Below are 27951 nucleotides of genomic sequence, written 5' to 3' on the forward strand. Positions count from 1 at the left end.
ATATTATATACCACTTGCACCTTCAAATCAGGTTGTATAAGTGCTATAAAATGCATCCAAAATTATTTTCTGGCGGAAAGTCTCAGGCCCTTCCAAAACTCAGAGCAAAATCCTGACTATTAAAGTCAATGAGGGTTTTGCTGTTGACTGTAATGAGGCCAACATTTTACCCTCAGGTCCTATTCTTTGATCTATAATGAGTATTATGATAATGTACTGGCTTTAAAATTAAGAGGACTTTGACATTTGTACATTGACATAATGGTCAAAGTTATTTAGAAGCAATCTACATTCATAAAAGTAAAGGATAAACAGCACGGTAATTTACACCATTATTATAAAGTATGTATTATGAATTGTTTTACTCTACTGAATCACTCTGTGAATCTTAATATACTATTATGCAGCTGTCTACACAATACCAGTGACATTTTAGATAAGTTTTGTAAAAAACCCAGCAACGAATGAAAAGTATCTAAATGATTCACATCTTGGCTATGAAAGCAATATTTTTAAAGAGATATGATCATGTCAAATTTGTCCCAAAATGTAGATTATGTAATATGTATTTATAAATTCTAAGTAAATAAATGTTTCTATAAAATTAAAACAGTCCAGTTTTTCTTTTGTGAAATAAACATTCCTCTGTAACATTTGTCAAAGGTGTCTAGTGCTAGCATGCAAGAATCAGAAAATGACCATAGCTATAACAGTAAGAGAGAATAATCAGTCTATTTTCCTTGCCTGACCTGAGTCATGTGTATAAAGTAAACACATAGAGTGAAATCTTGCCCCTACTGAAGTCAATGAGAGTTTTGTCATTGACTTTAGTGGAGGCAGGATTTCACCCACAATATATAAAGAGACACATAAATTAGATTTTTAAAAATTCACCAGTTTGAATAATCAGAGATGTTGGTCCCCAATACTACAAACATGCACAACAATAACTTTCTGGTAAGGAGCAGTCCCACTGATTTCCGTAAATAAATAAAAACTTAGAGGAGTAGAACAAAGATGCAGACCTGTGGAGAACTCTTCCCGCAAAAAAAACCCTTATTAAGTTGATGACTCTTTGATGAATTTTTAGCTTTGCTCACTCTAGCAAACTAAGGCATACTGTTAAAGCGCCACATTTGGACATGGAAAACTGCTTGTACAGGACATCTTACCAAAGGAGAAAAAAACGATATAGGAAACACTCACACTGTACACAAAACCAGTGATTCTCAAGTGAGACCATCGTGAACTTTATGTCTGGCCACCATGACTTTTGAGCCACAGCAAAAATTTGTTTGGGACCCATTGCTAAGTTTATAAGAGATAATACGGAGGAATGTTCCGTGAGTAATAAAGGACAGTATAAAATGCATGATTCTTAAAGGGCAGTATAAAAGTGAATGTGATCACCTTGCCTTGAATTTCAAGATGAAGGACCTGATCCCACTCCCATTGATTTCAAAGGGGGAGAATCAAGTGCATGAAGACCAATGAATTATAAAAATGTAAAAAATGAAGATTCCAAAATGGCTAATTGAATTCAGATGAACGAGTGCACTTAAAACACCCTGGAGATTACAAACTAGTTGCTATTTTATGTCTAAAAAGGAAAACTATATGAAAGAAAAAATCCTAAGGCACATGTTCGCTTCTCAGGTGCTATTGTAAGAACTATGAACATTAGAATTACACTCTAAATAGGATCTGTTAGTTTGGGTCTTATTCTCTAGTGCTAAAAACCACAACATTAAATACAATTGTAGGTAATTTCAGATTAGCATCTGTTCAAACCATTAGGTGATACCTAAATTGATATCCACTCTATTGCTGTAATGTGTGTTTCAGTTATGCAACTGGCACTCTTCCCTTCCTCCCCTCCCCCACTTTCCAATAAATTTAAAATCCTAAAAATAATGTATTGTTGTGATTTTTAAATGGAATTTTCAGTGGTTTGGTTTTTGTAAAATTTCCAGTTCTTCATATATTTTCACACTTCCTGTATCTCTTTGTGTATAAGTGTATCTCTCTCTGCCTCTATGATGGATCCTAATATTGCACTCCTTCTGTAGACAAAATTTTCAGTGACTTTACTTGTAAGTCTGGGTACTGGCTAATATAAAGTAGGACAGAATTATATAGTTCTGTTGGTGTATCAGAAAAACTGGGCTTGATCCAGCAATGCAGCAATGGAACAACTCAGAAAGTTAAGCACATGCTTAAATGTTTTTCTGGATTGAGGCCTTGATATCTTTGTTTTTTTAATAGGGGACTGAGGAGGGTGTAAATGTTTGTAGCTACAAATGAATCTCATTACATCTAAACAGATAGCAATTCAAATTAGATGGTATGACTATGCTATTTTCCATCCATGGTTAATGCAAAGAGATGTGATAAAATAATTCAAACCTATCATTTTGCTAAGAGCAAGGAGTTTTATATTGTACAAATTAAAATATAATTTAGTATCTATGAAAGATACAGTTCTGTTTTGTTAATTATACTTGCTGTGAGCAAAATGAACATATTACTGTAAATTTTGTCCAATAAAACAATCCACTAAGTAATGCAATATGCAACACTAGTCTCTGATAAGGAATCATCTGTATTGTATTTCTCTTTAAAATACCATGATCATTCAATTTGACTTCAACACATTTGGTACATACCTCTCTGATTTGTATAACCTACATATTTTGACATTTTCCCTTCATGATAAGTGATGTTTTGATATTACATCCCAAACATAATTAACAAATTAACTCTTTCCAGAGAAAGAGTTCAACCAATAACATGTATTTCTCTTGCTTCCATTATAGCCACGCTGAAAAGTATAGACATATTGATGAATCAGTTACACAGTCTTTTTGATTATGCGGGTGCAGCTCATTTTTCTTACTGAAATGTTTTAGAAAGCAATCAGAAGTCATTGAAACCAATGAATTCACACTATTTATAGTCATTTATCAAAATGACTTGCTTTGAAGTGATCATTTTAGACAGTACATTTATAGTATTTAGGTTTTAAAAGCAGTTTCTTTTAAGGCACATCACAGACTACATGTATGATGGCATTTTATGTTCATTTAAAAAAATATAAATGGACATATAGCTATATTTACATACATCAACCTCTCTGCATATCTCTGCACTCTATACAGTCTTTATGTGTCAGATGTAAAAATATTTTTCATACTTAATACAGTAGTATTTTTAAATGGCATTAGTATTCAATACACAGTAGCATATCTTTATGTATTCACTTTTAATATATATTCATCTAGCCTAATAGATATCCCAACCCATTTAGATTGTTGCATATCTAATAGTTATGCTGTGAAGTTCTCCCCTGAATAGTAGGAGCTTTTCAGATTTTTCCCATTGAAATTCAGACTTCCTAAAATACTCAGAAAGTTAATTGCTTTCACATGAAATCCAGATTACACTTTGTCTCTCCAAGGTGCGTCTGGGCTCACATCTTTCCTAAAATCATGGATGTTTTAAGAAAATTTAGACACAAATAAGCTGACTTAGACAACCATTATAATAGCTTTGCATTTGTTACTTGTTTTATATCCTCTGTAAACAACACCTGTTATTTTACAATGGTGAAATTAAATGGCTTCAGAAGTCACAGGCAATTTATGAGAGGAAAAAAAATCCAAATTATACCTCATGAAAGAACTCGTACCATATAAAGCAACAACACATTTTAAGGATATTTTTCTTATTCATTGAATATGGTTTCATCTACCTCTCATTAACACTCAAATATCTTGGCTGTTACTGCATTTTAAAATAAATACATTTGTTTGCAGAATACATCATAATGTCGTGCCATCTTATTTTTATTACTGTTGTTGACATCAGAAATGTTTATTTGAAAGAAATGAACTCACAATGTTTAAAGGTCTGTGTGTATATCCCCTCATGCTGGTTTACGGTCCCACATTTGGGCCCAGGCAGGTTGACCTGCTGCATCCAGGAAGAGATGACTAAGAGGCATTTCCCACTCATCATATAATTCACAAATCTTTTATACAGAGTTGACAGTTTCTCCATGTTTATGCAGCAGTTTACTGAACATTATCTTCAGAAGTTATTTCCTAGCCTGCTCAGGCCCCAGTGTGGGATCCAAAATCAGTCATTCTACCTAAATAATTTCTATGGCACATTTAACCTTATTTTCTAAGCAAGGAACAAACTTATGACAAAGTATATAAAAAAAAGTTATTCCCCCTCTCCATTCACCTGTGTACAGGAGTATGAGACTTTAAAGAGTAATTTTTTTGGTGGACAAATAAAATAGCGTTAGTGTTCTTTTCCTCATTATTGTCATGGTAAAGATAAACATGAAAAATGCATGTCTTCACTGGGAAACTTTCATGACAATATTATAAGGGTGAATAAATATAGCATTTTTGGGAAATAAAAATAATGCATGTAGCTTTAATTGATGTGTTGGTTTCTTTAGAATAGACAATTGTCAAAACTCAACTTTATGAGTTAACATTTCTGATGTCAACAGTTTATATTAATGAAAGCTGGATACCGCAAAACTGGATTGGCCCCAAGGCTTATTTAGTTCAAAAACTGGGGACATGTTCAGAGCATAGGAATAGCTCCAAAATATTCGGTTGTCTTAAGTGGTAAATAGAGGTAAGAAAGTATCTCTCTAAATATGCACTAGTGCTTAATTAGCTAGTTTCTGATACTGCTGATGCTATACCAGAACAGCCTCTTTGTTTACTTATTAGCTATTTACTCTAAATTTATAATTAATTGTAAACATTTACTAGAGAAGTTTAAAAGTGGGGAAGGTGACTAAAAGTTCTCTAAATGATGAGTATTAAATAAAAAAGTCAGTTATGTTTTAAAAACATATGGCAATTTGATTCAGGAAACAAAAAGCATGATCCATCACATACATTCCTTGTTAAATATAGTAAAACGAACAGCAATTGCCGCCGGTAACGGCAGAAATACACTGACTGCCCTAAAAAATGAGATTTGCTGCCATAAATTACACTGATATCAAATATTCAGCACAAAAGTTCAGATTAAAACAAAAGAATGGGGTGGTAAAATATTGTGGTCTGAAAACAATATTATTCTAAAATAATGAAAATATGGTGACTATTGTGTCATTGTCTAAAGAGGCTTGTTAGATCAAGCCATTCAGAATACATGAACATAGCTGATATTTTTTCGGGGACGGGGAGGGGAAGTTGTATGCTGTACTATGATTATGGGGCTGTGTACAGGCATTGTCTTAGAAAGTTAACTCCAGACTATGTTGTTATATCAGCATGATCATGATTAAGGGTTCAACCTAATGCCCATTAAAGTCAATGGAAAGATTCCATTGACTTCAACAGAATCCCACCTAATGCCCATGGATTTGTGTGTTTGCATTGCAAAATACGGAAAGCAAAATCAACATTTCCTAGTATTGTGAAGCACAGATGTGCTTTCTTCTAATTTTCTACATTTGTAAATGACTGACAAGTTTACTGATCCCCCTGACAACCCAGCATAAAATTACTTCCCTTCAAAAACTCAGGTTAAAAAAAAAAATCTAATATTCCTCAGACCTCACATGATCAAGATGCAAGTTTGCTTTAAAAACACAGTGAAGGTATAATTGCAAATAAAACTGTAAGTGTCTGTGAATGACAGATTTTTATATTTCAGAGAACTTATTTCAGCCTATATAGTAACAGTAAGTAAAATGCTACAAACCTATCTTGATTTATTGTAAAACTTTCCTAGTGTAACTGACATGGAGAACTGCAAAGAAGAAAATATAATGTAACTGCAAAAAGAAGTTTAAAAATGAGCAAACTTTCTATAACTTTTAAAAATCTGATTAATGACATTTCAAGTGAATCAAGATCATGGTTCCAATTGTCAACTTTGGCAAATATCTGGAAAATCCTTTTATTTTCTCTTCACGAGTAGAAAACAGCTTTGTTGATATGTCTGCTCTTGCATTTTCAATATTTTGAATGTACAATAAAAATGTCATCAATTGTAACTATCGTATTGCCCCTTGATCATTGTCTTTGTTAGTATGGGATTTTGTGACAGTTTCTTTCCCTACTTTGAGAACCCAAATCTGTTCAGCTGTGGGATATAAAACTCAAAGTATAATAAAGCTTCACCCTTCTGTATAGGCTGAATATACCCATATCCCAGGTCCCCTTCTTAAAAAAACAAAAACAGTGAATCAAAAGTCCAGCAAAATCTTCCTCAAAGCCCAAGCACATGAAATGAAATACTAAGCGTTGTAAAAATGGGATGCACTGCAGGGTGATTTATAAATTCCAACTCATGTCCCATAATGAATTATATTCTATATTATACACACGCTCTATACAGGACACGCACCCTAGAATGCAACACATACTTAGCATTCATGAGAAAAGTTCCAGTTCTAAGAAAAAGTTTCCAAGGATTGTGCAAGCGTTCAGAAGTATGTTTCACTGGCTCAAAAGGGGAATGGGGGTGGGAAAGAGCAGGGCTATCTTGAAACAGAGGGGAAGGAGGGAGGAACCACAATACCAGATGCTAAATACTAATCAAACCTACAAACGTTTCCCCTCCTGACCGTAGGCAACTGCTCACAATTGATTTCACGGTCTATCACGTGCTCACTCTGTTCCATGCTCCCGCTAAACTTGCGTTATGATGGAGACATCGAGCGCAGGCTTTAGTGACTCTCTGAAGCCTGCTGTCCTCAGAGACCGGCTTGGAAGAAAGGGGCCTTAAGGCGGGGAAGCGCAGTCCCCCCATCAAGCCCAGGGTTTCTCTCCAGACCCCCGCTCCCCCGGAGCAGCCCCCCGCGCGCGCCCCGCACCCGCACCCGCACGAATAGCAAAGGACGAGCCTTTACCTGAGCTGTCGCTTTTCCTTTTGCCGGACCTCTTCTCTGTTTCCACTGGGGACAGCGCCTGCCTGCCATAGTCCCCGGGAGCACAGGCAGCCCCCGTCGGGGTATTCGTGCCCAGGCTGGAGGAGTTTGAACACAGGACTGGGGGGCTACTGCCCAGCTCCGGGGGACCTCCTGAGTCGGGCTGCAGGCAGAGGCTGTGCCTGGCAGCGGCGGGGGGAGAAGACATCTGAGGAATGTGCCAGTTCGTCTGCAACGCCTGGTGGTGCTGCTGCTGCTGCTGGTGGTGATGGTGGTGGTGGTGGTGGTGATGGTGGTGCCCTCTGTGATGCTGGCTGGCAAACATGCCCTCTTCATTGGGGTATCCCGCTATGATGCACGAGGAGGAAGAAGTAGACAGCTCGGGGTAGGACATATGGTCAGTTCTTCCATGCAGGGCGAGAGAAGACTGTGAGAACGGGTGCAAGCCCTGTGCGGTGGCATGAGGGCTGCGCAGGCAGCCAAAGAGTGTGTGATCCATGGCATGCAAGTCTCAGGTTCCAGGCAGGAGAGTTTAGGAAGGATCCAACTCCACCACCCTTTGTCAACTTGCACTGTAAACAGATAGAGCTTGGTTGGGGATTTTTTTTTCCAAAACGGCAACGACACACTTTTCAGCAGCAGAGCTCAGATAATCCAGGTCTTTAGCCCTAGTGGCCAGTCTCCGTTGCATTAAAAACACATACACACACACACACACACACACACACACTCGACCTCGATGAGCTTTCTCAGAGCTACTCAGATGTCAAGAAGTGGGAGAGGTTAAAGCCAATAGAAGGTGGTCCCAGAGAACTGCTTGCAGGGGGAAGCGGCTCGGAGAGGTTATAAATACAGTAGTGTGTAATGTGAGCTGGGGGCTGGCTTAGCAACACAGCGACTGACCACATGCACAAACTCCCTCCAAAACTCCAGCACAGTCAGCGAGCCGAGCCCTTTGCAGCAAGACGCTGCAGCCCTGACGGGCAGCTCATCCCTGCCTGACACAGGCGGCGGGAGAAGACGTTCCCGGCGGGGCCTGGGGCGCGCAGCACATGAAAAGCCGCAGCTCCGGAGAAGTAAAAGTGACACTTCATTGCACGGCCCAGCCCCACCCCCACTGTTTTCTCCGTACATCTGTGAACACGCGGCCCGGTTTCAAACGGGCAGGGGGTCGCCCTCTGATGTAGGCTCCATGCAGGGCTGGCGCCCCGATGCTTCCTCAGCTCCTCCTCCCCATCAATTGCACTTCGCAGCCGGATTTGGCCCCCCTCTGGTCCTGATCACGGGCTGGCGCTCTCTTTAATGAGTGTTTCCTTACGAGCCGTGGTGTTTATGGGGAAGGGCAGGTGGAGTTCAGGACCTGCAGGGGATTGTCCTTCTCCACAATAAAGCGGCCCCTTTCCCCAGGGGGAAGGGGGTGTTTGAGGGGAGAGGAGCACGACAAGGGGTATAGGAGGAGGCAGCTTCAAATCCAAACCTCCAGGCATCCTCACCTGCAGTCCCAGGTGTACTGTCAACAAACGTCCCCCTTGATTTCCTTTGGAAGTTCCTCTGTAAACAGGATTTTTTTCCCCCTAAAACGACCAGAAAGTATCTTGTTTCGGCACTAGAGCAATGATCAGTCCCCCGCAAGGAACTAAGCGCAGATGGGAATAGCAGCCGGGTTATCATTGATAAAATGAAACTGCTGCAAATAACCACACTGGCTGCTGGCACTTCAATTCCCTCTGATTAATAAATTACAGCAAGAGACGTGTCACTCACTTCTTCCGCTCACATGGCGCATCTTCAGCTGCAAATATGATGTCTTAAAATATTAAAAGTATTAAGCACAGATACTTCTGCACTTGCGCTTGGTGCAACGAGATCTGAAAGGTTAGGGCGTTTGTTTTAAAATGAAATGACCGGCAGTTAATGAGCTGCAGAAACAGGTCAATGAAAGACAACAGTTCCCTGCTTTCTGCCATTTCAAAACAGGATCTCAAACCACTTTCTAGTCTCTGCATCTGGAAGTTTGTTTTGTTTCACTTGGTTGTTGTTTTCATTGTCTCAGGTGTCTGGAAAATTTTAAATATGCTTTTGAAATGGCTCATGGAATTAATGGTGACAGCAAACATGACAGTCAGTTGGTTTAAATTAAAGTGTTATTGATCAACAATCAAGTGATGATCGGTACCATAAATATTTCCCTTTCTTAAACCCTCGTTCTTCCCCCCCTAAATTCCGAGACCATTTGGTTCCTGCAATTTAAGTCTAAATTCTTAGGTCCATGTGTGAAAGATAAAATGAATGTCAATTGCTATTGGAAAAAATCAGGAATTGAATGAGATTTGCAAGACCTAGTTTCTTAAACGGAAATTGAGCCCTATTTTGTGGGAAATTAGTTTTGCAGACTTTCTTAAAAAAAAACCTAAAACTTTTGTTCAGCAGCTGCTCCACTTTTCCCTGCAGTTTCAGAGTGAGCTGGAACCTGCAGCAGTCTTTAAACGGTAAGATTTTCCCCTCCCCCTTTTTAAAAATCTGATGTTTTAAAAAATTGTTCTTAAGTCAGTTTTCTCTGTAACAAAGAAACGTGTTTTAAACGTGTGGTGTCCAGAACGTGAGCGTTGCTGTGGCTGTGACTTTCCAAAACTTGCTATTTCTTCAGAAAAAAAAATACACAGTTACCACACCGATGAAGGATTTTGTGCTCTTCATTGTGCTTATCGTTTCAATGTGTGCGCTAATATTAAAGGAAGAGTACAAAGAAAATGCAATGGCTGCACTATTATTTGTTTTGTTAGTTCCCAGTGCTGGGAAAACAGACGTGTTGTCCATAAGGAATATCCTCAGATATCTCAGTTATTATTTAATGAGTCTATTTACAAAGTACTGTGCTTTGAGTTTTAGGTTGTTTTGCGAGATAAATCCAAGTTGCTAGAATAGGCACTTTATTGATAAAAACAAAAAACCGCAGAGGCAGTTTTTGTTTTTTACATTAAAACGGTCTCTCCTGAAATAAACAGCTGAGGATAGATGAGTTTTGTTTCAGGTAACTTGTAAATAACGATTAAGCACAGTTCCTTTCATTTCTAATAGGTGCAACTTCCCTTTACGTGGCCAGTGATTGGGCTGAGTTCTCTTCCACAGTGTCAGATGTTAACATGTCCTGAAGTTTCTTACCAACCTGTTCCTGTCAATCAGTCTCTGGAAATGTGGAACAAGGAGTCTTGGAGGGGAAAAAATAGAAATGCAGAGAGGGAGACCGACACAGTTTGAGCCATAAAATATCCAAGCAGTTGAAAAGGGGTTAGAAAAATTATTGTTCCAGATCAAATGCAATAAGAAAAATGTTTTTTTAATTCTAGACGTTTGAGGGACACTGGTACAATTTCTCTACAATAAAAAGCAAATAAGTGAAGCACAATGAGAGGAAGTGGGGGGGAAAAAAGGAAGATTAAATTTCCAAAAGAAACACAAGTCAGAGCCAAATAGCATGGGGGGGGGGGTGTAAAAGAAGAGGATCCCAAAGGTGAAAAGAAGAGGGAATAATTGAAAACTCTTTAGTTGTCATGCAATTACTCCTGCTGTATTTCAGAATCAATTATGATTACTGGTGACTAAACTTTAGCTGGTTCTACCTCTCCTAATCAAAACATGAGTTCTAAAACAAAGTGTTGCAATTTTTTCAAGTTTTTAATGGCAGCAAACAAGAATGTGCTTGCTCCATATGAAAATATAAAATATTTTCGAGGCCATTATGCTTCACTTTTAAACAATGAAAGCAAACACAAACATATGTAGCCAACTTTAAAACAAATTAGTAATTTACAACATTTACTGAAATTTACAAGAATTAAGGCATTACCAGATATGATAAATAATGTATAGATTTATTACAGTCACTCGCACAATCTTCCAGTTTCAGTTAATTAAGAAAAAATAGTTTTAAATGAAGAGAATTCTAATACAAAACTTTTTATTGAAGTAATTCTGCAAAGAAATGTGCCTGGTCATTGGACTTCTACATTATTGGTTGGATCCATGTTATAGTTTCTATAATACCTAGCTGATCTACATATCTGAGAAAATCATGAGTTAAGTCAGTGCAACCAAATTTGCCCAAAGCTTCTAATGCCCAGGGAAAAAAATAGAATGTTTTAGAGATATGAAAACAGCAAACCATCTAGCTCATAAAACAGTTGGACCCAGCACCATTTTAGATGTCATTTATGCTCTTCTAAAGTAGGTTAATGCTTGCATCTGTTTTTTTAATTTTAGTTTGATTTATTGTAAAAAAAAAAAAAGGATATGAAAAATGACCCAAATGTAAAATTTCTTTTGCATCAACTTCTGAACTGCAGTTCAGCCTCTCATATCAGAGGTTATATCCATTATCTCCCTGAATATTTAGGCTACACTGATAACTTTTTTAATGATGATAGCTCTGCTGTTAATTGGGAAAGTTACACAATTGTGTGGGGCTGCAGTCTAGTCATACATCTGTATTACAGTAAAATCAGATAAATGGAAACATTATAGGGCCAGATCCTCACTTGGTGTAACTTGTCCTGGCTTCATTAAAGTCAGTGCAGCTATGACAATTTTCACCGGCTGAGGATCTGACCCTTAATGTCTAAATGTAAAGCTTAAGAATTATTTGTTTATTTTAGTAATAGATTTCATTGTACCCAAGGGTTATCAAAGTGAAATGACTTTTTATTGTGCTGTATATGTTTAATGATCATCAATGTATTTTTTCACAGTAGCTTGGTCAAACCAGGCACCATTATTTTAACATTGCAGCTAATACAGATGTTTCACAACAGATGTTTATTTTCGGGGGGCAGGGAGGAGATTCTGCTTAACTCCCCCAGAGGCAATATTTATTTGCTTATATTGATCCCTGTCCTGCAACAAAGAGCAACAGATATAATGGTTGAAGTAATATTGCCATTGATTAATACATAAAGATGCTGTGTTGCCTATAACTGAATCTTTGCCCATAAAATGAATAATTTGTTGACCTGAGAACCAATGAATCCCTTTGTAGAGTTAAAAGGGGATAAAGATCCCATTTAGCATTCATAAATCTAGAATATGCTTTAAAATTTTCATTGTAGCTAATTGTAAAAGCAATTTTTTGGTAAGAAAATGCCAGCTCCATAAACCATAACACACAACCTAAACATTGTATTTTTGGGGAGTATTATTGGGATGTATTACCATTAATATTTGCATGTGCCATAGTATAATGCTTGTCAGACAATTTTTTGGGGGGAAGCAAACAAAAACTCTCTACAGAATATCTATAAAACCATGGAGCATGGATCTGTATTTACTAATCCATCTTCCAAATAGACTTGAATTTTGTTCTAATTTTCATGATCTCCAAGCATTAAAATTGTTACGCTATGACAATACTTTAGCATTTTTCATAAAAGTTGTGCTAAACTGTAAGGCCCTCACTGAAAGTGATTTACAAGTATGTATTAAATCATTAAAGTTTATTACAGGACAATCCATTCAGTAAAGCAAAATATCTTATTTTTTATTTAAAATACATTTCCTATTTTTTAAAAACATGTTCATGATATATAAGGCTTCCCATCTTCACTTTGAAGTTTGTCATTTCTTTGGAGTTTAAATCGTCACCTTTTGTCACACATCGGATGTTCAAACCTCAAAACTAATTCTTTTAAAAACAGGGATGGGGAGTTTTATTTTATTTTAATTTTTTTTGGTTTTTAAGTGAATAATTTATTGGTGCCAACATTATTGTCTTGTACAATATCCTCTTATTTCCAGATCTATACATTATATTGCAATTTACTGCTTGATTTTCTCTTTAGCATCATCTCAGGTCTGTAAATTTTGTGTATTTTAGTTTGTATAATACTATACAGCCTTGTTAATATTTAGACATGTATTCAATATGCATGTATAGGCAAGTGAATGATTCATTAAAACAATATTTTTGATAACTGCATATTTTGACACAGTATATACACATTTAATGCTTTTGCTGAAACTATATTACTGAGGAACTCAAAGTAATTTTGTATATTATGCAGTTTTTTTATTCGTCTGCTTGGGTTTGGGATTTCAGTTTTTACAGCTTTTGAAAAAGACATTTTATTGGAGCCCTCATTTAAAAAAAAATATTGAATCATGGTGGATAACTCAATGTATTTTGAACACATTGTATGTGAACCAGTACTTATTGCATTGTGCATTTAGTGTATATTTTGTATCACAAGAAATTAACAAAAATCTAAATTACAGATGGCTGTTATGATAAATATTTGTATGTCAAATATTTTGACATGAGATATATATATCTCTTTAATGGATAAAATATGCAGTTTACCCAAGTTACATATATAAGCTTAACTACAGAGGAACATTATCAGTATTTAAAAGTTTCTGGTGCTGTTGTTCAGCTGATTTTTTTTCAGGCATTGTGGGACCAAGGACGGGGCACATTTCATAATTTGCTTCTCTCAGTTAGGGGAATTTAGCAGTGCAATGTGTGAGTGACCTTATGCCACTAATCTCATACATTGCTTACAGGCTAAAGAGAAGTACTATAGCCCCTACCTTGTGTCTTCCTGCTCATTCACACTGTTAATTGCAGGAGTTTGAGAAAGGAGAAATATGGACCAAGAATAAATAAGTAAAATACCTAAATGTTACCAGCTATTGGTTAGATTGTGAACTCTTCAAATACAATTATCACTAGCTGCACAGGGGTATTTTATTATTCGTATCACTGTAGCATCTAAGAGCCCTAGTCATGGACCAGTACCCCACTGTGCGAGGTGCTGTAAAAGCACAGGACAAAGATTTTGGCCCATAAGAGCTTATGCTCTGATCCTGCAATCTGCTCTGCATGGGCAGATCCCTGGGGCCTCCTGGAGCTCCACTGGAGTTTTTACTAAGTGGAGTCAATTGTGGGATTGGAACCTAACTAATAATCACTACAGGGAATAAATTCCGAACAAGGGTATGTGTGTTTTTACACATACTTGCCTCATCTATTCCAACACCAATGTCTCTATGTTAGCTGCAGACATTGGATGGGGGAAACACATTATGAACAATAGTTTGTTTAAACATATAGCATATACATTAACTTTTGAAGATACAGCCTATGCCTAACTGCATGCAAGATTCTTATTGCCTTGAGCACTAATTGTTCATAGTCTCATTAACTTGGGAACCAATAACATGAGCTTAATTACATTACATTACTTTTTTTAATGTTATTTTTAGATACTCTGGTGATGGTTTGCTAAGGTAAAAAGTTAGAGCTGGATGCCATTTCCCTAAGAAATGCATGGCAGAACTTTCTTCTGTTTCTAGGACATCTAATATGAGGTGTGCAAAAAGAGCTCAATCTGCAAATGCCAGAATTCTAAATCATCTCTGCATTTTGGAGGTTCTGATGCAGCAAAGCTCTTTAAGCACATGAGGTGTCCCATTGGAACCAAATAGACTACTAGTCTTTGTAAGTTCTGACTTCAGTACTGGGCAAACTGGTTGAAACTATAGTAAAGAACAAAATTGTCAGACACATGGATGAATGTAATTTGTTGGAGAAGAGTCAACATGGTTTTTGTAAAGGGAAATCATGCCTCACCAATCTATTAGAATTCTTTGAGGGGGTGGACAAGCATGTGGACAAGGAGGATCCAGTGAATATAGTGTATTTAGATTTTCAGAAAGCCTTTGAGGAGGTCCCTCACCAAAGGCTCTTAAGCAAAGTAAGCTGTCATGGATAAGAGGGAAGGTCTTCTTATGGATTGGAAACTGTTTAAAAGATAGGAAACAAAGGGTAGGAATAAGTGGTCAGTTTTCAGAATGGAGAGAGGTAAATACAGGTTTCCCCTGGGGTCTGTACTGGAACCAGTACTGTTAAACATATTTATAAATGAGCTAGAAAAAGGGGTAAAGAGTGAGGTGGCAAAATTTGCAGATGATACAAAACTACTCAAGATAGTTAAGTCCCAGGCAGACTGCAAAAAGCTAGAAAAGGATGTCTCAAAACTGGGTGACTGGGCAACAAAACGGCAGATAAAATTAAGTGTTGATAAATGTAAAGTAATGCACATTGGAAAATGTAATCCCAACTATACATATAAAATGATGGGGTCTAAGTTAGCTATTACCACTCAAGAAAGAAATCTTGGAGTCATTTTGGATAGTTCTCTGAAAACATCCACTCAATGTGCAGCGACAGTCAAAAAAGCAAACAGAATGTTGGGAATCATTAAGAAAGAAATAGATAAAAAGATAGAAAATATTGCTTCTGTATAAATCCATGGTATGCCCACATCTTGAACATTGTGTGCAGATGTGGTCGTCCCATCTCAAAAAAAAAAGATATATTGGAATTGGAAAAGGTTCAGAAAAGGGCAACAAAAATGATTAGTGGTATGGAAAGGCTGCCATATTAGGAGAGATTAATAAGACTGGGACTTTTGAGCTAGGAAAAGAGACGACTAAGGGGGGATAAGATTGAGGTCTATAAAATCATGACTGGTGTGGAGAAAGTAAATAAGGACATGTTATTTAATCCTTCTCATAACACAAAACTAGGAGTCACCAAAGGAAATTAATAGGCAGCAGTTTTAAAACAAAAGGAAGGATTTTTTTTTCACACAACGCACAGTCAACCCGTGGAACTCCTTGCCAGAGGATGTTGTGAAGGTCAATACTATAAATCGTTTTTTTAAAAAAAAACCCAGATAAATTAATGCCCAGGATGGGCAGGGATGGTGTCCCTAGCCTCTGTTTGCTAGAAGCTGGGAATGGGCAACAAGGAATGGATCACTTGATGATTACCTGTTCTGTTCATTCCCTCTGGTGCACCTGGCATTGGCCACGGTCAGAAGACAGGATACTGGGCTAGATGGACCTTTGGTGTGACCCAGTATGGCCGTTCTTATATTTAAGTTAGGCATGTGCTTTTGTGTCTTGACTTGAGTCCTAAATTTGTTGATCCTTTGGAGGAGTACCTATATCCTCCAGAAATGTATTTTTTAGATTATTCCCACATTGTCCCTAAATAGACTATTGTTCACTCAAAACTTTGAATAGATAGTAATGCATATACTCTACTAGCACCTGAAATGGACACACTATGATATCTGTGTCACTTCTTTTGCTTTAATAGTCAGTGCACTTGGACATCCTCAGAGGGAACATCAACAGGCATGACTCTGGTTTATGTAAGCTATTTGGGTCAGGCATTGTTTATATATGCTGATGTACATATATGTACAGTGCCAGCATCAGGGCATAATGATCCTATCTGGGGCCTTTAGGCACAACTGTAATACAAATAACATGATTCTACACAAATTTCAGATACTTTGGGACTCAAATGCAAAACCCAACACTTAGGGACATTGTCCAGATTTGTGCAATTCCCTTGAGCACTGTGTGTCCATGGGGTCATTCATACATATTGTTGTAGCACATATATAACAGATTTAATTTCTCATTAATAAGTAATCAGAGGATATTTCAATATAAGCTACTAAAATACAGCAAACTAAAAATATTTTCCATGTATTTAACTGTTTCAAAATGCCATGTGCAAGAGAGAACAACAAAAAGGAACTAACTCATAACATATGCAACTCCTGTTTGTGCAAGATTAGTATATGCCCCTAAATCTAGATTGCAGCATCTGGTGGTGCATAACATGCCTCTAATGAAAGGAAAAGGCATGAGAAACACCAGCATTTTGGCTATGTTGTACTGAATGCTGTGGCATTTGCTTCATGTCACCAAATACTGCAGCTCTTTCTATAAAAGTAATATAGCACACCGGTCAAGTAAATTGCTTTGAGGGCATTTGGGATTTCCCCACCAACAAACTTGTTATAAGCAGCAGGAACTGGCTGCAATATGGTGGTAAATTATTATTTACAGTAAAATCTTGTTTATCTAACCTCTTAATTTGAAACAAGAATTTGAATTAAAATGTCCAATAATTGGATGCATTATTCTTATACAAACTCCCAGGTGTACAAATAATTTTTGCTGTCACCAAAACTTTTCAGATAAAATTTGCGCTGTATATTTGCTAATCCTTCATTGGGTTAAGTTCTTTGGATCCTACAGTGTCCTAGAATTACTTATTCTCAAAATTCTACTAAATCTCCATTACTAGCCTACTGTATACTATGAGTAAAATCTAAAATAATTCAGCCCTGAAATGTCTTCTATTATAAAATGTCTTAAACTTGACCCTGCAAAGTGCTGAGCCCTTTCTACTCACATTCATTTCACAGGAGACCCTCAGCCCTTTAAAGTGTCAGCCCCATAGTTAAAGTGTAATAGAAATTTAAAAAAAATCAATTAAACATAATTACTATTTCAGAGTGATTTGAAGACACATACTGAAAACTGCATTTTAACATGAAAATGTTAATAAAAAGTCCAGCAGCTAAGCTGCTTTTATTAATACATTAAAGAAGTGATCCTGAATTTCCTGCACACCACAAAATCCCAGTGAGGTCTTATTGCTGATATCAGATTTATGGACGTGCAAAGGTTTGCAGGATCAGATCTCTAATTTTGGCATTTTCTTTAAATTTACCTTTATTAATCAACTCAATTCTATGACCCTATAGAGAAAAGCATTACGGAAAGGGAGTATCCATGTATGCTACTGATTTCTATTTATAGAAAATGCAAATGCCTAATTAATCTTTGAAAATCACATTGTTAAATTGTATATATAAAATCACACACACACACACACAAGTGTTCACACATACAAAAAATATGCCAGCATCTCACTCTCTTAAAAAACCTATTGTATGATTAAAACAAACTATGTTGGGTCTATTCTCTTCTTAATAGTAATGAGTTGTTACATAGGCACACTGTGCAGCAGAAAACAAACCTTCTGAAATTAAAAATGTTACTCTGTACCTTCAAGTATGGGAACTGTCAGAGTAAGCACAGAGTAAGTATACAGGTTACCCAGGAAAAGCAACTCTCACTTACTCTGTGAAGCATTATCCAAATTATCTAATGTAACATCCTGTAAAACTGTACACTGGTCCCTAGCATAGCACTGAACTGTCGAAGATAAAAGATTACAGATAAGGTGCAACAAACTTCCAAGATTCCAGACTGTAACAAAGAGAAGTTCAAAACTGTTTGACATTTTAACCTGCTAAATGTCGAGTTTGGCACTCGTTTTCAGGGGTTTAGATCTAGCCTTCTCTTATGCATGTAGAGTCCTTCATTGTATATGACACACTGCAGCTATGGTAACAAGATTCTTTTTTTAAAATATACCTTGATGTTGAGAGTATTTGGTTCTAAAAATAAGTCATACATCTCATTTCTGATATGTGAGGCATGGCATGGATCCAGAGGTGAGTGCAATAAATTTACCCTGTACAATCTGTAGTCAACCAAACCTTTCCAGACTAGGTCCCATAAATATGAACCTGCATTGTTTGTTTGTTTTATATTTTTTTTAAAGTTTCCTTTATTGGTATTCATAATACTTCATACCAAATGTAAGGAAATAGCCATATCACATTAAACTCAGGGATATGCTTTCACAGTCATTTATTGTGTAAAGCTAGCAAACATTTCCTGGCTAACAATTTAGAGTCCATAAATTCCACCCTAACACTACTTCCGTAGCTAGATGCAATGCACCATACACGAGGGTATTAGCTCAGTCTCTCTCATCCGGAATGGGTGGATTAGAATTGAAAAGTCCTCATCCCGCATTATAGCACCACGTATCTTGAAAGTCTATCCAATATGCTTCTCTCAGATCTGTTTGGTGGATCACAACTCAAATGCTGCTGTCTCTGGCTATTTAATCTAGCAATATTTCTGAAGTGTCTACCAAGAGAGCATGATGTGCCAATATCTCTTTGGTATCAAAGGGAGTTCCACACACATACAGAAGGGAGAATGGAATATCAGAAACAAGGTCTACCATGCAAAGCAGATTTGTGGGGGACATTTTACTCTTAGGTTGAAGGTGGGGAAGAAAGGAAAGGGTAAAATTTCAACTTTAGAGGAACTAATTCTATTCATGATTCCCAGGTTTCCTATATAACTAGTTAACCATTGTTATTGAACCAGCTCAGCAACATCTTCAAAGGTATTGGGTCTGTTAGTATTTCCAGTAATTTTTCTCTAGTCCTCTTGTTTAGGTGTTTATAGAATGAGGGATTATTAAGGGAACAGTTGACCTATAAAGATTATTGGAGGGTCGAATTTTCTCTCTAGTTCTCGCAATGTGTGTATGTTGATGTATACTGGAGGAAAAAAATCTTAGACTAAATAAAAATCATATAAACTATTTGAGTTTGAAGAATTGTCATCAAGTGGCCACATTCAAAACACAAATAGCTTGCATGAAAGGGTTAGTATATCATATGGTGAGCTAGTAGTTTCCCCATTACAGGTACTGTAAATATTATTATTATTATTATTCACATTACAGCAACATTTTCCAGACTTTCTGATTGAAAACAAAGAGTTAGCAAAAAGTGTGGATTGTTGCCAAGGTTTCAAAGAGTGACTTGAAAGGGTTCAGTCACCATTAGCTTTACCGTTTTCAGAGATTTGGGGTTTTTAATTTGTTTGTTTCCACCCTGACCCCAAGAATTCTCTGTCCTAGAAGGTATTTTCCGGTGCAGGATCTTTACTTTTTTTCTGGCTAGATATTGCAGCTTTGGTGAGAATTATCAAAATATTTTTTTTGGAAACACTAGATCTTGGCTTGCATGAGAGGGGAGAGGCTCGAAAAAAGAAGGATTTTATTCTCCTGATACTGAATATCTTGCTTTTTCCTTGCTGCTTTTAGAAAGTCTCCCTCCTTATATCAGACATGGCTTCTATAAATGTGCACTGGCTTTGTTCACTGCTCTCCATATAGACATTCCACAGCCCCTTTCCAAAAATAAACAAAGCTTTTTTTTTTTTAATCACCAAGGTTTCTAGGAACAAAAGCAACTATGTCCACCTTTCAGTGCTAGGAGATGATCAGGTTAATTTTTAGGATTGCATCTGATTTTTCTCTCCAAATTCTCCATTGTCATAGTGCTTATCAACACACATCACAAGAGATCTTCATCTCGTATACCTAAAGACGCCACTCCACAACCTCATTCTGCACCGCTCCTGCATCTGTCAGCCATTGGAACTGGCCAAGAGTCTTTCTATATTATTCTCAAGAGAGGTAATTTGTGGCCTGCGATTTGTTCTACTTAATGTGTAGTGATAAAGGCCTAGAGCCAGAAAAAGACTTGAGAACATTTTTAACTTATGTAGTTCAGTCCTTTGCTGGCTCTGGGTCCTAGTCTGCTTCCCTTCAGTTTGCTCATGAGGAAAGAAAGAACAAAGATTTATACCCAAATTGTTCAGCACAGATCCAATATGTCTCAGTCAATGTCTCAAGGACCGTCTTCACTGGTGAGAGGGTATTTTACTAGCCATGGCCCTGAACCACAAAGGGACTTAGGCACTGCAGTGCTAAATTTACGCCCCTAGAAAATCATTGGAACAATATTGGGATCCACAAATCCTGAATTAGGCACCTAGGTTCCCTATATAATGCATGGAGAAAGATAGATGCCTGAGAATAGGCTCCACAAAAGACAGCATGCTAGGTGGCTGCCTGCCTATGGCTAACCAATGGCAAATAACGAGTGGGATGGGTCCTAAGCCCCATCCCTCTCATGGAGTTAGGCACCTTATTCTTGGAGTCAGACAGCTTAGATGCCTAAGCTGTTTCTTGCAATAATGTGTTATGTGCCTGCCTCGCCTCATCTCAGCTCACACAAAAAAAGGGGGGGGGAGGGGGCTGGTGGTGGTGCTAGGGTGACCAGATGTCCCAATTTTATAGGGACAGTCCTGATTTTTGGGTCTTTTTCTTACATAGGCTCCTATTATCCCCCACCCCCTGTCCTGATTGTTCACACTTGCTGTCTGGTCACCCTAGGTGGTGCCTACCTTATAATGATTAAGACCAGTGGCTAGAGCACTTGAATATGGGAGACCTGGGTTCAGTTCCCGCCACTGCTTGCTAGGAGACCTCTGTTCAAATCCCTTCTTCCCATCTCTCAGGAGATATTGGGATATTCTGATATGGGTTTCCCTCAGTCTTTCTTGTTTAAGCTGTTTAACTCTGTATAAATACTTAATTAAATCATTGAGCAAGAGAGAGAATGATTCATAGCATGGGCGTTAGGGACCACACTCGATAGGTAGGAGACCACTGTTCAAATCTTTTCTGCCCATCAGGCAGTCTCCATCCTCCCAGATTGCACAGGCTATCAAAGCCACCTCGCACCTGTACACTAACCTTACAATCCAAATGAGACCAAAGTATTCCCATCTACAGGAGACTAGACTATTATGTGCCACGGGCACAGAAGAGGAGGGACTGAGGTGTACCAGTGCCCCAGGCCCCCGCAATGGCAGGGAACTGATTAAGTGAGAGACACCCAGATAATCCTGGCAAGTGACTCAAACCCACACCCTATAAAGGAAGGCAAGAACCCCTCCCAGGGTCACTGCCAATCTGACCTGGGGGGAAAAGTCCTGCCTGACTCCACATAGGGCGATCAGTTAGACACTAAACATGTTGGCAAGAACTAGCCAGCCAAGAGAATACTCAATGCCACTTCAGAGCCGTGGCCCACTCCACCCCCAATATCCCATCTCCAACTGTAGTCATGTCCTGATACATCAGAGGAAAGAGATAGAAAACCCTTCCCGAAAACCCTTCCCTCCTGGTGCCTGGCTGAAACTCTGAAGCATGAGCTTTAGGAACCCAGGATATAGGCCAGAAGTGAGCCCCACGGCTGCTGAGCCCTCCCATCACAAACAACCGTTATACAGTTGCACTCCAATTTTTTTCCAGCGCTCTTAAAACTAATTAAGTTGTTTACCCCCACAGCTCCCACTGGGAGGCTATTCCAGAACCACACCCCTCTGATGATTAGAAACCTTCTAATTTCCAGCCTGAATTTGTTCATGGCCAGTTGATATTCATTTGTTCTTGGGTCAACACTATTCTTGAGCTTAAATAGCTCTTCACCCTCCCTGGTATTCACCCCCCTAATGTATTTATAGAGAGCAATCATATCCCCTCTCAGCTAGACTAAACAAAGCAAGATCTTCCAGTCTCCTCTCATAAGACCCTCCATTCCCCTGATCATCCTAGGGTGAGGCACTAGTGCACATGCCCAGAGGCAGAAAGTTAGGTGCTTTGGGAACCCTTACCATTGAAATTTAAACACTGAGTGAGTTTAGGCACCTACAGGGTTAGGTGGTAGCTTAGTGGGGGTTTTGTGGATCACAGTGGTGCCTAAAACTGGAACACAGGCACCTAAATTTCAGATTTAGGTGTCTAAATCCCTCTGTGGATGTGGGCCCATGTCCATTCAATCCTGGGTTTCTCAAAGTGTTCCGAGTAGTATGAATGTTCTCTGTAAGTGTTTTTGCTGTTTACATTTAGGCATCATTATGCTGATTTTTCCATCTCTCTTTCAGTTTGAGTAATCCCAGGACCCAATAAGAAATGCAACCAATGTATTTCATGCACATTAAATGGTAGGAAACGTTTCTGCTTACAAAATGCAACTAGTTCCTGTCCACTCAGGCTCCCTCTCACTTTATCATTTTAAAGCCAAATATATTGATAATTCATTAATGTCTCAACATGTCTTTACTCCCTTTCAAAAGTGTCACACATACCTCTGGCTTTATTCACAATTGATTATTACCAAAAAAAAAAAAAGGTTGTTGGCATAGGATCAGTATAAGTGGGCAATATACCATACAGTGGAAGATTAACACCTGTATTCTTATTAATTTATTTTAGTGTTAGAGATTTAATATTTATTATTTGTAGTATTTCAGTAGTATTGAAATTGTGCTATGTGTGTGTACAGTAAGACAGTTCCACCACAATGAGCTTTTAGTCAAAATATATTTTTACCCTCTGTCCTGTAAAGTCCTTTCTCTTTCATTATGCATTTTATAATGTGACTGTACATAAAGATGGTAAACATACTCACGTACCCCAAAACATTCAGTTCAGATTATATTAAGAATAGGGCTGTCGATTAATTGCAGTTAACTCACGCGATTAACTAAAAAATGAATTGTGATTAATTGCAATTAAATTTTTAATCACAGTTTTAATCACAATGTTAAACAATATAATACCAATTGAAATTTATTAAATATTTTGGATGTTTTTCTACATTTTCTAATATATATTGTTTCAATTACAACACAGAATACAAAGTGTACAGTGCTCACTTTATATTATTTTTATTACAAATATTTGCATTGTAAAAATGGTAAACAAAAGAAATCGTATTTTTCAATTCACCTTGTATAAGTACCGTAATGCATTCTCTTTATCGTGAAAGTGCAACTTACAAATGTATATTTACATGGTTTTGTTTTTGTGTAGTTATGTAACAAAAAAAACTTTAGAGCCTACAAGTCCACTAAGTCCTACTTCTTTTTCAGCCAATCGCTAGGACAAAAAAAGCTTGTTTACATTTGCAGCAGATAATGCTGCCTGCTTCTTATTTACAATGTCACCTGAAAGTGAGAACAGGTATTCGTATGGCACTTTTGTAGCAGGCATTGCAAGGTATTTATGTGCCAGATATGCTAAACATTTGTATACCCCTTCATACTTCGGTCACAATTCCAGAGGACACGCTCGTTAAAAAAAACAACACGTTAGTTAAATTTTGACTGAACTGCTTGGGGGAGAATTGTATGTCCCTGGCTCTATTTTACCCGCATTCTGTCATGTATTTCATATTATACCAGTCTTGGATGATGACCCAGCACATGCTTTTCATTTTAAGAACACTTTCACTGCAGATTTGACAAAACGCAAAGAAGGTACCAATGTGAGATTTCTAAAGATAGCTACAGCACTCGACCCAAGGTTTAAGAATCTGAACTGTCTTCCAAAATCTGAGAGGGATGAGGTGTGGAGGATGCTTTCAGAAGTCTTAAAAGAGCTACACTCCGATGCGGAAACTACAAACCACCAAAAAAGAAAACCAAACTTCTACTCAGGTGACTCAGGTGATGAAAGTGAACATGCATTGGTCTGCACTGCTTTGGATCATAATTGAGCAGACCCCATCATGAGCATGGACATATGTCCTCTGGAATGGTAGTTGATGCATGAAGGGACATATGACTCCTTAGCACATCTGTCACGTAAATATATTGCAACGCCGGCTACAATGGTGCCATGTGAATGCCTGTTCTCAAGTTCAGGTGACATTGTAAACAAGAAGCAGGCAGCATTATATCCTGCAAAGTTCAACTTTCATGTTAAAGAAATTGCATGACAGTACTTGTCTGAGTTGAATTGAAAAATACTAATTTTTTTACAGCACAAATATTTGTAATAAAACAAATATAAAGTGAGCACTGTGTTCTGTGTTGTAATTGAAATCAATATTTGAAAATGTATAAAACATCCAAAAATATTTAAATGGTATTCTATTACTAACAGTGCAATTAATCATGATTAATTTTTTTAATCATTTGACAGCCCTAATTAGGAATGATTTGCTTGCAAATAAATATTTGTTCAATATTTTTCTGTTTCAAACCATATTTAGGGATTATTTTCTGTCAAGTATTGTAACAAAAATTGATATAAAATAATACACTAAGTGAAATACCTTTGTTCAAGTCAGTTTTTCAGCTGTTCACTGTCTCTCCAAAGACATGATTAAATGCAGGGGGTGGATAACTTGGAGTCATGGCCCAGGAACTGAATTTTTTAGTGAGTCTCGTGTGGAGTGAAGTCACTATATTGGACTTGCTTTTGTCAGAGAAGCTGCTGGATGTCTGAAGATTTGAACATACTTGAGGTCAAATCCTGGCCCTAATGATTTCACTGATTTTGCTGTGAAATATTTTAACTACTGTAAATGCAAATGCATTAATGTATTACAGTAAATCTGAATACTGTTTATATATTTTAATATTCTCATGCTGTACACATGAATCCAAGGATCTATACATTTTACTTTAAAGGTCAATAAGAAGACGTACTTGCATGTCTAGGGCCGAATCCAGATCCTATTAAAATAAAGAGAAAGATGCCAAGACTGATCCTGAGCTAATGTAAATTGTCCTAGCTTCACTGACATAAAACCAACAAAAAAAGTGAGGATGAAAGGGGCAACAAATTATCACTCATTGACAACAAAGTCAAGGTAAAGAACAAAATTAACCAAAGCACCAAGGAGCATGAAAAGAAATTATTTAATTGTCTTTACACCTATGCTAGGAATGTAATAAATAAGAGGCAAGGAATCAACCATTTATGAGCACAAATTCTACGTAGGTGATATTACTCAAACCTGTTGTGAAGATTTGCATAACTGGAATACAGAATCAATGGCTAGAACCTATTTAGGAAGGATCACGGAGGCAAAAGGGGAGGAGGGGAAGTAGGACACTCCAAAATGGCCATAGTAATTTCTGAGTCACTGACAGCTCTGAAGCAAATGATCTAGGTCCTTGCCCTGCTCCATTTAACATTTTCATCAGTGGTCTGGAAGAAAATAAAATAATTACAGATAACACAAACATTGGGGAAAGTGGTAAAAAATTAACAGGACGGGTCACTGATACAGAGCAATCTGGTTTGCTTGGTAAACTGGGCACATGCAAAACAATATGCATTTCAATCTGGCTAAATGTAAAGTCATGCCTCTAGTAACAAAAATGTAGGCCAGACATCCTTACAGGACGGAGATGCTATCCTGGGAAGCAGGGACTCAGAAAATTAAAAAAAATAAAAAATTAAATGATCATGGTGGATGGTGAGCTGAACATGAGTGCCTAGTGCGACACTACAGCCAAAAGGGCTAATGTGATCCTTGGATGTATAAATGGGAATATCAAGTAGTAGGCAGGTCGTATTACCTCTCTACTTGGCACTGGCATAGCTGCTACTGGAATAATATGTCCAGTTCTGGTGTCCAGAATTGAAGTAAATTGGAGAGGGTTCAGAGAAGAGTGATGAAATGACTAAAGGATTAGAAAACATGCTTTATAGTGATAGACTCAAGGAGTTCAATCCATTCAATTTATTAAAGAAAAGGTTAAGGGGTGATTTGATCACTCTCTAGAAGTACCTACACAGGGAATAGATGTGTGATAGTAGAAGGCACTTCAGTGTAGCAGACAAAGCATAACAAGATGCAATGGCTGGAAGTTGAAGCTAGATGCATTCAGAATTCAGACTAGAAAAGAAATAAGGTGCTTTTTTTTTTAAGTGAGGGTAATTAACCATTGTAATGTCTTACTAAGAGCTGTGGTGGAGTCTTCATCACTGGAACATTTTATATTGAGATTAGATGCTGTCTCTAAAATATTCTCTAGTTCAGAGAGAAACTAATTCAGGGAAGTCCTTTGGCCTGTGTTACACAGGAGGACAGACTAGAGGATCACAGTGGTCCCTTCTGGCCTTCTAATCCATGATGACTTCAATTGCAGACCTCCTTTTCTGCCTTCTAGGGCAGACTCAACCAGTTCAGGATCAATCAACTGCATGCGGGGCCTGGTTTTGCTGCATAAAGGGGGTCTCTCTTTAATGTCACCTTGCATATGACCAGGATTTTTCCTGTACTATGGGAACTAATACAGTTTGAACGTATGTCTCATCATGCCATCTAGCATTAGTAAGTATTACAGACTAGTGATATGCGAGTGAATTTAAAAGACTTGTCTTGTGATGTGAAATATTATAAATTTTACAGCTAAGTAAATTTAAAACACCCTCTGGACTCCAGAGAAATGAAAGGAAATAGAAAATTATGCACTAATACACACTGTACTGTTTAACTGAAACAGAGTATTATAGGGATAGGTAATTTATTTTGCCCAATTTTTGTACCTTCAGGAAAACCATGAGTCTGAAAGCTTGACTGCAACCATGAAAGTTTCTGAAATCACATTTTGGATAGGAAAGACTGAAAAAAAATGGTACAAGGGAAAGAGAAAATGTATCTCATCTAAACATACCATACATGAAGCACTCACTATGGCAGTCTACCTTTTCTGAGGGTAGCAGTTTTCTGCTATCCCTATTATAGTCCAATAATTCCAATCTGCTAGTAAAACAAGGATTGTTTAAAAGCTGAATCTCCAAGAAAAAAATGTGTGTTTAAGTCACAGGGATTTACACCAGCTGCAAGGCCAGATCCTCAGCTGGTGTAAATCAGCATAGCACCATTGAAGTGAATGGAGCTTTGCCCAGTTATACCAGCTGAGGATTTGGCCCTCATACTAATTTTGCAAACCCAATAGTTTGAGAATTTTGCAAAATTCTCAAACTCCTTGAATTTCACCTGGCCCTGCTGTGCCCAGAGCACACATTTTCGTAACATTCAGAAAGTGAGATTTTTCAGCTGAAGTCCATACAAAAACTCGAGGGTGGGGGAAGAGAGTAAAAAAAGGGCAGAAGAGTACCAGAAAATAAAAACAGATTAGAACGGATTTTGTTCTCAGTTACACTGTGCATAAACCCAGAATAATTCCTATAGAATCAGTGGAATTAAACTTGTGAATAGTTGATATGAGAATAGAATGAGACCAAACAAACAACCGAGAATAATTTGACTTGTAGAGGAAGTCTCTCACTTCTAGTCCTACAGTCTTCCACAAATAGATATTTCATTACAAAAATTCTAAATACTATGGCTACCACATCAGCTGCTAAGGACCACTAGAAATTTATCATATGGTAATGCAGCACTCTGAGCTAAGCAAAGCACGTGAATCCAACTATGGTACAAGCTAGGTAGTTTCACTACAACACTTTTGTGTAAATATTGTTGAAAGACAGCGAAGAGAGAGAAGGAAACTCTGCATCTTAAATATAGGGTCTTTAATGCTGACATCTATCAAAATGCTGTGTATACTTCTGGAACCCTTCTGTAAAAATGTCTCTAACTCTAGGGACTCATTGTGTAAGTTAGTTATGCACCATTTAAATGTGA

The 27951-nt window shown here is 37.6% G+C and overlaps 1 protein-coding gene and 1 long non-coding RNA gene across 4 annotated transcripts in view; one reads left to right on the top strand and one right to left on the bottom strand.

Annotated features, from left to right (window-relative positions):
- MEOX2 (mesenchyme homeobox 2) overlaps positions 1-8740 on the bottom strand; it is a 76021-nt gene extending 67281 nt beyond the window's left edge. The window contains exons 1-2 of one of the 3 annotated variants that reach the window (XM_039528094.1): positions 8675-8740; positions 6893-7482 (exon numbers count right to left, since the gene is read on the bottom strand). In XM_039528094.1, coding sequence (XP_039384028.1) covers positions 6893-7409 — 517 coding nt within the window. In that variant the 5' untranslated portion in view covers positions 7410-7482; positions 8675-8740. The other 2 variants (XM_039528091.1, XM_039528093.1) reach the window with 2 other exon arrangements.
- Positions 8741-9138: 398 nt separating this feature from the next.
- Positions 9139-27669, top strand: LOC120399642. Its single transcript, XR_005595267.1, has 4 exons — positions 9139-9399; positions 19986-20123; positions 22442-22501; positions 26853-27669. It is a non-coding gene; the product is annotated as an uncharacterized LOC120399642 (long non-coding RNA).
- The last annotated feature ends 282 nt before the right edge of the window (positions 27670-27951 follow it).

Source organism: Mauremys reevesii, linkage group 2, assembly GCF_016161935.1.
Source record: "Mauremys reevesii isolate NIE-2019 linkage group 2, ASM1616193v1, whole genome shotgun sequence".
Lineage (NCBI taxonomy): Eukaryota > Metazoa > Chordata > Testudines > Geoemydidae > Mauremys > Mauremys reevesii.